Below are 13018 nucleotides of genomic sequence, written 5' to 3'. Positions count from 1 at the left end.
CCCCCGGGAGCCGTGTGAGACACTTTTTTTTGTGGAAGGGTGCTTTTTATTTCACGTCTTTTGGACTGAAGCAATGCAACACCCGCTGAGTGCAACGATAGAGCTTGAAAGATCAAAGACAATTTTTAATATAACTCCGACTGGATTTGTCTGAAAGAAGAAAGTCATATACACCTAGGATGCATCGGGGGTGAGTAAAACACAGCCTAATTTTAATTTTTGGGTGAACTAACCCTTTAACTCACGATTTGCCTTGAGGTCCTTTTTGACCTTGGAGAGGTATATGATGTCTAAAAAATGCATAGTTTTAGTATGGGAACCAAATTTTGGAAATGTGTCACGAATAACCAAAAAATATATATTTTCCACATTTTTTGAAATAATTTTTCAAGAGACATAAGAAAAAAATAGTTACATATTTACGGGATAATTTTGCCCCGGGTATCAACTGAGGCTTTACAAGTGATGTTATGCATATTTGCATGTTATGAATCAGGTACTATATGGTTTTAATACGAAATTATTAAGTTATGGATGTTTTACAAGATTAAATTACACCATGTCAAAACTGACTCAAGAAGTCGAAAAGTTTTATGCATATTTTAAAGGCATTAAATTCTTATTTTTACAGTTGTTTTAGAGTTTATGGTGTTCCGTTATGGCAATGAAGTTGTAAAAATGGATATAACTACACAGAAAAGGTTAGTAAGTGATTTTTCTGCACTAAAATCATGTTAATACTTATATTATGGTTGTACTATTGTATTTGAACAGCATTTTAACATTTACAGATTGGTCCAATTCACTTCCATTGTAAGTTCCTGACTGTAACCTGCATACTATGCATCAGATTTTGTCGATTGAGTTGTTGTGTACATTGTGTTCAGACTCACATTGAGCAGCTGGTTGAAGGCGAAGTGAAAGCCGGATTTGTAATCGGTGGTTCCTTTGGCCTGCATCTGCTGCACAGCCTCTTTAAAGATCTTCTTATTGCGCACGTTCGCCTGAACCAGGTGCTTAAAACAGGGCACCACTGCCTCGGCCTTCTCATTGAACTACGACAAGAAAGAGAGAGAGAAAATGTAAATATACAGCTTCATGAACTAAAAAAAAACAACAAAAAAAACAAAGTGATTATTTAACACATAACTAACTTATTTAGCTTAATTAAAGCATTTTTATTCCATTATGTCTGCAAATATTTTTAGAATATTTTATCAGCTGATTACCAAAAGTGTCATTTTTTCCAATGGATGATGCACTTTGAAATTTGAGTAAAATATTGAGTAAATCCAGCATTTCTTTTTAAATGTTTTGTTTCTTGTAAAATAATGCATTTCTTTGGACAACTCGGATAGATATTGTCCACGAAAATCCAAATTGGGCTATCAAATCAAAGCTACTTTCAAAATCCTGCAATCAAAAGTAGCTGACTGACCCTGGCCACATTGACGTAATCGTCGTCTGAGAGTGTGTCGAGCATTTCCATGACCGAAGCTTTGATCAGTTTGAGAGTGAGTCCACTGACGCTTCCGCTCCTGTGAATGGGCAAGATGTCAGTGTTAAACAAACCCAAGCAAACGTAAAGCTTGAAACAGGATACACAAATACTCACACGTCTACGAGGATGACCATATCTTTGGGCGAGGACGCTCCTTGAATGTACCTGAGGAAAACAGCGATAAGTTTAAGCATTAAGATCCGTTAAGCCCCGCCCTCAAACCTAAACTGACCAATCAAAGCTCAAATCAACTGTTTGACTATGGATAAAAAAGTTGATTTACTGTAGGTTTACTGGACACTTTGACCAATGATTAGAAGTCTCCAAACGCAGTTACTGGTTCACTGAAAGAAACAATAATCAAACACTTGAAAGGAAATGCATTACCACGGTCGGCGTCGTACATCATAAAGGTCGATCTTATCTGGCGCTCTCCAGGGAGCAGCTACAAAAGAAAATATGTTACTTATTTGGCACATATGTGGTGGTCTCTAGAGGTCGACTGATTGATCGGTTTTGCCGATTAATCGGCACCGATAGTCCATTTCTGGAACAAGTGCGAAGCACTATTTTAGTTTCCATTCAGAATTTTAAAGGGGTCATATGGTGCGATTTTGGAGTGTTCTCTTTGGAGTGTAACAAGCTCTTGTTGCATAAAGAAGATCTGTAAAGTTGCAAAGACTAAGGCCGCCGTGTGTGGCTGTGTGTTTCGTTATGAAAGCGAAACTACTTTGTTTGGTCTTCCAATAGAGGACACAGCTAGAAATCAGTGATTAAGTTGTTAAATGTCCCCACTGGATGCAACAAATGCCTGTTTATAATGGTTTTTAATGTTTTTGTCTCGTCGCTCTGGCCTGACAGGGCATATCACAGTATGGTAAGGGGCGTAACATTTCCGTCACACGCTTATATTATTATATTATTATTATTATATAATAGGTATTTGGCCAATCACAACGCACTGGATAGCTGGCCAATCAGAGCACACCTCGCTTTTCAGACCGATGAGCTTTGTAAAAATCGACGCGTTTCAGAAAGGCGGGGCATAGAGGAGAAACAATAATGTACATTATGTGGAAAATAATGTGTTTTTTGAACCTTAAACCGCATAAACACATTGCATTACACCAAATACACCAAATAATGTTATTTTTAGCAATGTCATATGACCCCTTTAAAAAACTATCGATTGATTAATCGTATCGGCCAGTGTGGTCCAACCTAGCTATCGGCATCGGCAAAATCCACTATCGGTCGACCTCTAGTGGTCTCAGGCTGCAATCCGATTGGTTGGTTTCACAATTCACGCAAAACAAACTGTGATCTGCCTCATCATGCACAGAGTTACCTGGATAGTATCTTGTGACGCCGGTGGCGCTCCCAAATGCTTGCCAGAGCAACGATGGGTCGTCTCTGCTGTTCTCTATGAAGACTCGCTCTAATGCCTGTGTCCAGTTCAGCTCGTTCAGAATCACCGGAGCTACCGACAGACAGATACGTCATGAACTCTCATTGACTCATACAGAGATCTAATCGAATCAGTCTGGTTCCTCACCGCCTTTGTAGATGTCTGTGGGGATCTGGACAGCGGTGTGTGAGTAATTCACATGGTTTTTGAAGTTCGGATCGTACACAAACTCCAGTTTCAACGACATCTGGGAATCAATGTCCTCACCGTCCTGATGAGAATCATGATATAATCAGAGTCCATTGTTTCAGCTTGAGTTTGATCTTCACAATCATTGTCATATGGTGATAAATGAACATGCAAAATAGTACTTTCGGAGTTAGAAGTTTGAGAATCCAGCTTCTAAAAAGAAATGGTGTATGAATGCATGAATATTTTCTAAAAACATACCAAAAAAGCATCATTTTCCTTTACATTACATATGCTTTTCTTAAAATAGTTCACAGGCCCACTTTTAAACCATGAAAGTCTACACTGAAAGTCTTGCATTGTAAGATTTGTTACGGTCGTTTTCTCATGGGCGATAGATAGAGATGTACTCACATAATCCATCTCTGCTTTAGAGTTATAATATTCAATATTTTCCTCCTGAAATAAACACACACAGAACAGAGATACAAAAATCTGCTGTTTAGGATCAGTTCGAGAACCTGAAGATTCAAATACAGATGTCCTCCACATGACAAACTCTTAGTTCAGCACAATTCACTTGTATGATCATGTGTGGTCAGTCGAGCTGAACAGCTCTAATGAGTCAAATCAGTCAGAAAAACGAGACGTCACAATCTATTGGGTTTAAACAGACCCTCCAGCTACAGACTCACAGAAATCATGACTCACAGCGTGTGTGTGTTTGTCTGTAAAGCTCGTATCCGGATCAGAGAAACATAGATGTGAATGTCAGAGGAAAAAGAGCATCAAGTATCGCAGATGAAGAAAAAAAAGCGCAGCGTTCGATTCAAGAATGAAACGCTCGAGAGGTGCGGTTCATTTTAATGAATCAGATGAAACAATACAGGAGTCATTGGTCTGAATCGACTCAGATGACTCACACATGCAAAAGCAATGTGATAAATTAAATTTCAAACTGTGCAAAAAGTATTGTGCAATGCACATAAGTGACCGTAAAAACCATGAAGTGGTGAGGTTAAAGTCATCTGACCTTGATTCCATCCTGCCACCGATGATCTTTCTGAAGACGCTCTGCTTCACTCGCAAGTTTCTGGAGGAAAATACAGACCAGAACCATCAAAAATGATCCTTAAGGAAATGTGTGTGTGATTTTGTGTTTTCTTACCTCAAGCGCTTTGCGTTTCTTGGCCAGCAGTCTCTCGATGTCAGTTGCAACTTTCTCTACGATTTCTCGAGGGTTATTTCTGACCAGACTGAACTGCCTTCTCTTCTCACTGTAGATCTGAAACATCATCAAAACATCCTCTTCATGATATATATATATACACTACTACCACTCAAAACTTTGGGGTTGGTAAGATTTTTTTAAATGTTTTTGAAAGAAGTCTCTTTTGCTTACCAAGGCTGCATTTATTTAATTAAAAATACAGTAAAAACAGTAATATTGTGAAATATTATTACAATTTAAAATAACTGTTTTCTATTTGAATATATATAAAATTGTAATCAATTTTTGTGATCAAAGCTGAATTTGCAGCATCATTACTCCAGTCTTCAGTGTCACGTGATCGTTCAGAAATAATTCTAATATGCTGATTTGCTGCTCAAGAAACATTTCTGATGATCATTTTCAGCATTTTTTGATCAATAGAAAGTTCAAAAGAAAAGCATTGATTTGGAAAAAAAAACTTTTGTAACATTGTAAATGTCACTTTTGATCAATTTAATGCATCCTTGCTAAATAGAAGTATTACTTTAAAAAAATCTTACTGACTCCAAACTTTTGAATGGCACATATACTGTATATTCTCTTGATGTACTAAATATACCATCAAGAGGATCCATCAGCTGGGGGAAACGGTGAGCGAGCTCCATGTTTGTGCTTTGCATTATTAATGCTCATCACTGGGAAACCCGTGTAACTTCCTGTCAGACGTGACGCACTAAAAATAAACTCATTTTGCAGTGATTCCACCTTGTGTAAATGAGTGTTTGCGCTCCAGCGTGAGGTGTGAGACAACAGCTGCTGAAAATCCAGCGGCGTGACTGAAGCCTGAAGCCTCATTAACCCGGTAAATAACCTCCGAGTCAAGAACAAGAGCTGTTTAGAGCTCAGATCAATACAGGAACATCAAACACACGCACACTTACACACTGACAACTTGAACTTTCAGACGCAGCATTTAAACCAAGACAATGAGTCAAGATGAAGCCCATGAATTTGTTATCCCAAAGAAAAAAATAAATAAATAAATCAATATTACAGCAATTACACAATCCAATCTAGTCCTGCTGGATAAAACGAGACTCAGCTTTTATTTAGCAATGTTTATCTGTTTGCATTGTTTTGGTTCTCGAATTTGAAATATGCAAATGTGACAACGGCACAAAATAGGAGCTGAATGCAATTTGCACACCACAATTTTCCATCCTGTATTTCATTTTACTTTCAGTTTTTCCAACTATGATGTTACTCCTCATAAATGAAATACGTCACAACAAAGAAATGTAATGCATTATCAGTGATATTTAATGGTGAAAATGTGAACAAAAAATGCATAAATACATCAAAATGCATTAAACAAATGCACAAATGCACACTCTAAGAAAAATATAATGAGTCTGTAGAGATGGAGAGACAATCAAACACTCCTCTTACAAAGACTGATGAAAGTCGAGGTCAGAGGTCAAGTGTTAGGGTCAAGAGCATTATCCAGGGTCAGGATGGTTCAGATGTATTTCTGCTGAATAAAATCCCGCCGGTGTTAATCTCAGCTCTAGAGGCTCTTCATTAAAAGATCATTAGTTATCATTAGAAACCTGTTTATCTTAAATAATAATGATGACCTAACAAATAATGCATCTACAAACGTGCTGGTTATATGCCTGTATTGATCATCGTCAGCAGTGAAGCGCTCTGTCTACAGCACTGTGGCATTCTGGGTAAATGAATGAGGGGCGAACCATCTGTTCTCTCTCAGTGATGTGAGCAGACGCACACACAGAGCTTCAGGATGCATTCAGACGCTATAGCCTCTCGGTGGTGGAATGGCAGGATCATTATATTCTGCAGGAGTGTCTGAGTTCTTCATTGTTCGTGGGTGTTTGACATGCGAGCCAGACCCACGGTAATGAGCACACGTTTGACAGAGATACTGGAAAAGCCACACACACACAGTCTTACCCCTTTCAGTTGTTGAGCGCCACTGATGTGCTGCAGGACTCTGTCAATCTCCTGTTCAATGCGACGAGCCCAGTGCATGATCCTACACAACACACACAATAAAACCATTACACAATAGACAAACACAGCTACTGCTGTAAGTTTCATGACAGAAATCAGGAATTTATATCACTGTAGCTGTATATCTCATACATATCATATACATTTTTATATAGATTTACAACAAAATAAGCAAAAAATGCCATGATATATCCACCTACAGTGATATAAATCCCTGATTTCTGTCATGAAACTTAGCATAATATATATATTTCCCCCCATCTGGTCTATGCATCCCTGCCTCTGCTTAATTATTTATATATATATATATATATATATAGGATTGATAGCGGAGCAGAGCAAAAAGTGTCAAAAAGCTAAGAAATACTACATTTTAAGTAAAAAAAGAGGAGAAAACAGCATTTATATAAGACAAACAATTGTTGATAATTGCAATGCAGGCCTAGTATTTTGAGCGGATCCTTCCGTGTAATTGCCGTGTAACTTGCGTCTGAGTTGTCGAGTGAAATTGACCTCAGGACTACAGTGTAATGAACTATTGCTGCAGCCTGTAGCGCCTTGACGTACTGGATCAGATCCATTACGTAATGGATGTTTTACACGCATGCGCTGTAGTAGGTTTCAAATAAATTACAATTTTCATAAATAAAGTTGTAAATTATGTTTTTTTTGTGCAAACAAAGCACTCGCATCGCTTAATAAAATTGAGGTTAAACCACTGGCGTCACATGTCTTACCGTCTTAACGGCCTACCATTCTGGACCTTGAATGTGAAAGTTGCATTGCTGCCTATGTAGAGACAGAAAGCTATTGGATGTCATGAAAAATATATTCAGTTGTGTTCAGAAGAGGAACGGAAGTCTTATGGGTGTGAAACTACATGAGGGTGATTAATTAATAACAGAATTTCCATTTTTGGGTGAACTACCCCTTTAGTTCATCCATGGTTCCATCTTCCAAAAGGAAAAAAAAGAAAGAAAAACAAACAATCAAAGAAGCTGTTTTGGTGCTCAGTGCAAACTAAATAAATTACAATTTTCATAAATAAAGTTGTAAATTATGTTTTTTTTGTGCAAACAAAGCACTCGCATCGCTTAATAAAATTGAGGTTAAACCACTGGCGTCACATGTCTTACCGTCGTAACGGCCTACCATTCTGGACCTTGAATGTGAAAGTTGGATGTCATGAAAAATATCTTCAGTTGTGTTCAGAAGAGGAACGGAAGTCTTATGGGTGTGAAACTACAAGAGGGTGATTAACTAATGACAGAATTTCCATTTTTGGGTGAACTACCCCTTTAGTTCATCCATGGTTCCATCTTCCAAAAGGAAAAAAAAGAAAGAAAAACAAACAATCAAAGAAGCTGTTTTGGTGCTCAGTGCAAACTGGCTAAGTATGTAATAAAATATAGGCCTATACTATCAGATATTTGCTCACTGAATATTATTACAGAGCAGAAGGAAAAGCTGTGCTGCTCTACAACTTTTCTTGCTAGCTAACAAGTGACGTTAGCTTGCTAGCTAAAGTTAGCTACTTGTTGCTATGGACAAAATTTTAAAGTGGCTTTATGAAAGGATTTTCAAGTATTAATCGCTTTTTACTGCCAATGTGTGAACAGCATGTAAGGAAACGTAAAAAATTAGAGCATGTAGACAAATTTTTATGTGAAGGACTCGAAACGATCATAACAGTGTAATTTTAATGAACCTCATCTGTCGACATGATGTCGTGAATCACATTAGCCGTCGCTCGCTTGCATTACTATGGAGTGTCTGCAAGAGCACAAGCAATAATTTGCTGACCACAGCTCACTTAATGGCCACCGGTGTTGCTAATAACAAGGGTTTCTGAATTCTACATAGAGCCCTCTAACAGATACATATCATTTTTTTAGGAGTTAATCTTTAATGTTGACAGTGAAATAACTAGGGATGGGTACCGAAACCCGGTATTTAATCGGTCCCGGGGCTAAATTATGAAAGACCGGAGTATCGATAAGCTCTGACGTTAACGGTTCTGCTATCGGTACTAAAAAAATTAATAAAACACACATACATTTATTATTGCTATATATACATTATCTTGCAAATTCTATCTCACCAGAGTCGCCAGCTGATATATAACAAAAAAGTACCGATAAGAATACCGTTAAAGTACCGAATCGATAAGCAGTATCGGTAAGAGTAGTAATACCGTTAAAACCTTAACGATACCCATCCCTAGAAACAACTTGAGCCATCCCCTTGAGTAGGACTAGGCGGTATGACAATACAGTTTCGCAGGACAACCAATTTACACAGCATTACACAACGGCCCTGCTACTATTTAGGTAAGATTGTAAAATTTCTACGTAAATCAATATCTGGGTTGCCGTGTGTGGGATAATCAGCCGATTTTTCGTAAAATAAATCTCCTCAGGATGACCGCCAACTCAAATTACCCGACTGACTGTATATACAATATAAACAATACGATGATGATGATCAGAAAACATTAACATGGATTGTATTTCTCTGCAATACTGTAATGTAATGTAATGTCAATTTATTTTTAGTGACCTCAACTGAACTGTCCTCATTCGTACTACACATAGATTCAGTTACAGAACATGATATAATATCCTCACAGTTGGCTAAACCGATCAATATAATCAATGTACAGGAAAGCGATGTGTTTATACTGTCCACAAACACACAGGCTACAATCAAACAGTGCTGCTCAATGGATCACAGTCCTGGTCTACAGATGAAGATGAATTATTTAGCATCTGTGTGGTCCGTTCGGCTTCATTAAACCATCGGTTCTGTTACAGAACAGCATGTACGGTTAAATCACAACCCTGCAGTCTGATCACAAATATCACCTGTTTCCACGACAACAGATTTGTACGTGATTACAGCTCGACTGCAGTTATGTTATATTACATAAGTTCAGGTCGTTTAGCATCCACACTCTGAACCTAATTAAATAGCAACTGTCAATTAACAAGAGCAGATCATAAGCGTCAGCGATCGCTTAGAGAAATCTCTATGGGTCGAGCTTTTAATAATCTGTGTTAATTGTGAGGATAAGACGACTGGACAATTTTGGATACTCTCTCTCTCTCTCTCTCTCTCTATATATATATATATACACACACACACACACACACACACACACACACACATACATACACTTACAATATCAGCCATCATATTGGTTATTGGCCATAATCACACTAATTAGGTCTATATTTTCACATTGTCTGATGAAAAAGTGAGTATTTGGGTAGGAGAGTTATCAAATGGCACTAATGATTGAAAAAATATTGGCAAAAACAATAATTATTGGCATACTTGTGTCTTCTTACTACTTATGGCTGTTGACGTTACTGAAAAGGGGATAAAGGTCACTTGGCAAATTAATATCATAGATGACATTTCACTATTCTAGAGTAATGCAGAGCAAGATTTCAGTCTCCGCTTTCCATCACAGCTACTGTAAACACACACATGCTCTGGTTTCCTGCACGTTTAGCAGCATGTGTTACACAATATGTAGAGGTGAGAGTGTATCAGGGTGTGTGTGTCAGCGATTCAGACGATCTGATGCACTCTCAGCAGCTGATCTGAGCATGCCCAGAAACACACACACACACACACACACAGAGCTGAGATCTTCTCTGCTGCCTACCTGACACACATTCCCTAGAGACACAGACAGAGATACAGGGAAATGAGGGGCTGCTGTGACCCATATTCACTTTACAGAGAAAGATCAACGTTAAGACACAGAAGACAGACAGATAGATAGATAGATAGATAGATAGATTGATACAGTTGATGTCACTGCTGACTGTCTGCTAGAAGACACACATTCGCCTATCTAAATGAGCTAATATAGATTGTTATATATAAAGCTAACTATAATGACTACAATTTAACATGAACCTTACAAAAAAAAATTACATTTGGATTTTTTTTTTCTATTGAAGACCACCCCAAAGAGAGGTTCAGCCATATTTACATAACTTATGGGGGTCAAATTTGTTCCCAAAGTATAACTTAGTAAATTCACATTTTCCCAAAACACGTATGAACAACATGTTAATTTCAACAAACATTTAAATGTGTGCTAATGTGAGTTTATCATATGTATAATGTTGTGGAAATTAATTGTTCTGACATGTAACGTTGAGAAAATGAGCGTTTCTCGTATGTAATGCTGTGGAAATGATTATATCTTATGCGTAATTTTGTGGAAATTAGTATTTCTTAAGTGTAACGGCGTGTGGAAATAAGTTTTTCTTATGTGTAATGCTGTGTAAATTACTTTCTTACGTGTAATGTTGTGGAAATGAGCTTTTCTTTCCCAGAATCTGTTACACTGTAACGTTGTGGAAACTGACATTTCTTGTCCGTGCATTGCTGTGGAAATGAGCGTTTGATACATGTTGTGGAAATGATCGTATCTTTTGAAAACGGGCTTTTTCTTGTGTGTATTTCTGTGTAAATTTACATTTCTTAAACGTAACGTTGCGGAAATTTCTCATAGGTGTATTGCTGTGGATAATATTACATATCTGACGTGTAACGTTGTGGAAATGGACATCTTACAGAGCGTGTCTTACGTGTAATGCTGTGGAAATGATTGATTCCTTCATATGATCCTGTGAAAATGTGAGCGTTTCTTACGTGTAATGCTGTGGAAATGTGAGTGCGTCCACTGCGGTCCACGATCCGCTGAAAATCCCCATCATCAGCAGCAGACATGCGTGAGCCCATCTCGCCATTTTCCATGAAAACGCTCCAATCCAGCCGCACAAATACCCTCACGGTTATCCAGGAGAGCAGAATATCCAGATGCAACGCGGTAGTAAACGCTCTTTTTGTCTGAGAAGAAACAATGAAGTGAAATGAAGGGATATCGGTGGGCGAAAGATGCTGCGCGTGATGATGCTGCCGTGCAAGCGCTCGCGACACCCCACAGATCTGCGCGCGACCCCATACATTTCTCAACCAGACATCCACTTAATATTCATTAATTCATACAAACACTGTAACACATTACAGCAAAAAAAGAGAATACATTGTTATTCATATTTAATATATAAAACAAACCTCACGTGTTTCAAAATAAAATGAATGGAAGAGTGTGAATGAACAAAAATATATTATATTCTGTGAGCAATTTTTAACTATTTGGAAATATTGCACATATAGTCGTTGGATGTATGCATAATTTGATTATTTAATTCAATTATATTACAAACTTACGAATGAATCAGATAAGTTAGTTAGTAGATTAAATGTTTGTATCTAATTCATGTAATGCAAAAGCATTCTGTCTAATAATGATAATTCATTCAAATTCATTACATAATCTGTACACTAGCAGGGAAAGTCTCAGCAGTTGTGATGATCAGGGAATATGGTGGAGCACAGAGAGGAATAATGGATCACAGCAGGAAAAGCAATCACACACAGAGCTGTATAATACTAGTTGTGCTGAAGATTTGGACACTAGTGGCATGCTGAAATTGTTGCTTGTACTTCACATTATGTGATGGTGTGTTGACCTCTAGTGGTGAGTGGTTTCAAGTCCACATCTCTACACAGGAGAATATTGGCATCTGCTGCTGTATCTCCAATTATATCCTGCTGCAGACCCGCAGCACCAGCAGTTTCAGAACCGCAGCCACAGAACCGGAAGTGAGGGGCGGATTTTTTTAAATTTTTTATTTTATTGAACAGTATCAATTTACACACTCAAAAGGTGAACAATAAAATGCATATGACAAAATATACACTTTACCAATCACATCTCCGTCATACATAAATGTCCATGTGTGTGTGTGTATATATATATATATATATATATATATATCTACATACAATAACACCAAACAAAACAAACATTCTTTAAACATTTTAGGGGGTTGCAAGGAGGGGAAAAAAACAATAAATAAAAATAAGGTACAAAATCTTACCAGTCTTAAAAGGAAGGAGACTCATACATGGTTTTATACAATTCCCCAAGGGATTGATTATCTTTGGATAAGTGTTTTAAAGATTCTAAGTATTTTTTACATTCATTTTTTTAAGCAATTTAAAGAGGGTTTACTGTTATTCCACTTACTTTTGTGTATATGATATTTACCCATTGTAATAATAATGTTTAACATCAATGACATGTTTTTCGAAAGACCATCTGCACAACCAAAAACCAAAACCTGAAACAAATTTAGTGATGGAATATCAGTGTTAATATCAAAATTTAGCCAGCTGTAAAGATCCTGCCAGAACTTCAATGTGACTGGACAAGAAAAAAAATTAATGTTCAATGGTTTGAGGCTCTTCTAAACAAAAAACACAAGGATCTACCTCAAAACGGAATCGAGGGGCGGAGTTATTGACAAAGAGAGAGCACGGTGAGTAGTCTGTAATGTTTTTGCTATCATATGTTTAATAATTACTGTATATATTACGTTAAACATTTATCTACTAAGTACTTAATGTGTGCTTGGCTTTATTATCTTATATTGACGCTTGAATTTGTTGTCATACTTTATAGTAGCCTATAAAACTTTTTTCTGTGGATGTTTCGATGAATTTTCGGATGCATGCTGTAAATTGGCCTTGCGGTGAAGTTTTGAAGACGTTTATTATTCATAAAAATAAATAGTTTGCTTTA

General features: G+C 37.3%; 1 protein-coding gene across 1 annotated transcript in view; it reads right to left on the bottom strand.

Annotated features, from left to right (window-relative positions):
• The window catches only part of cacna2d2b (calcium channel, voltage-dependent, alpha 2/delta subunit 2b), a 31075-nt gene extending 19742 nt beyond the window's left edge, over positions 1-11333 (bottom strand). The window contains exons 1-11 of the mRNA XM_016528819.1: positions 11020-11333; positions 6286-6367; positions 4267-4383; positions 4132-4191; positions 3513-3557; positions 3057-3180; positions 2850-2981; positions 1889-1946; positions 1616-1666; positions 1439-1538; positions 894-1055 (exon numbers count right to left, since the gene is read on the bottom strand). Coding sequence (XP_016384305.1) covers positions 894-1055; positions 1439-1538; positions 1616-1666; positions 1889-1946; positions 2850-2981; positions 3057-3180; positions 3513-3557; positions 4132-4191; positions 4267-4383; positions 6286-6367; positions 11020-11117 — 1029 coding nt within the window. The 5' untranslated portion in view covers positions 11118-11333. The remainder of the gene's footprint in view (positions 1-893; positions 1056-1438; positions 1539-1615; positions 1667-1888; positions 1947-2849; positions 2982-3056; positions 3181-3512; positions 3558-4131; positions 4192-4266; positions 4384-6285; positions 6368-11019) is intronic.
• Positions 11334-13018: the final 1685 nt, after the last annotated feature.

The sequence above is a fragment of the Sinocyclocheilus rhinocerous genome, unplaced genomic scaffold, assembly GCF_001515625.1.
Source record: "Sinocyclocheilus rhinocerous isolate Xijiao unplaced genomic scaffold, SAMN03320098_v1.1 scaffold1623, whole genome shotgun sequence".
NCBI lineage: Eukaryota > Metazoa > Chordata > Actinopteri > Cypriniformes > Cyprinidae > Sinocyclocheilus > Sinocyclocheilus rhinocerous.
Note: the sequence above shows the minus strand (reverse complement) of the source record. Positions and strands in the feature narration are given on the sequence as shown.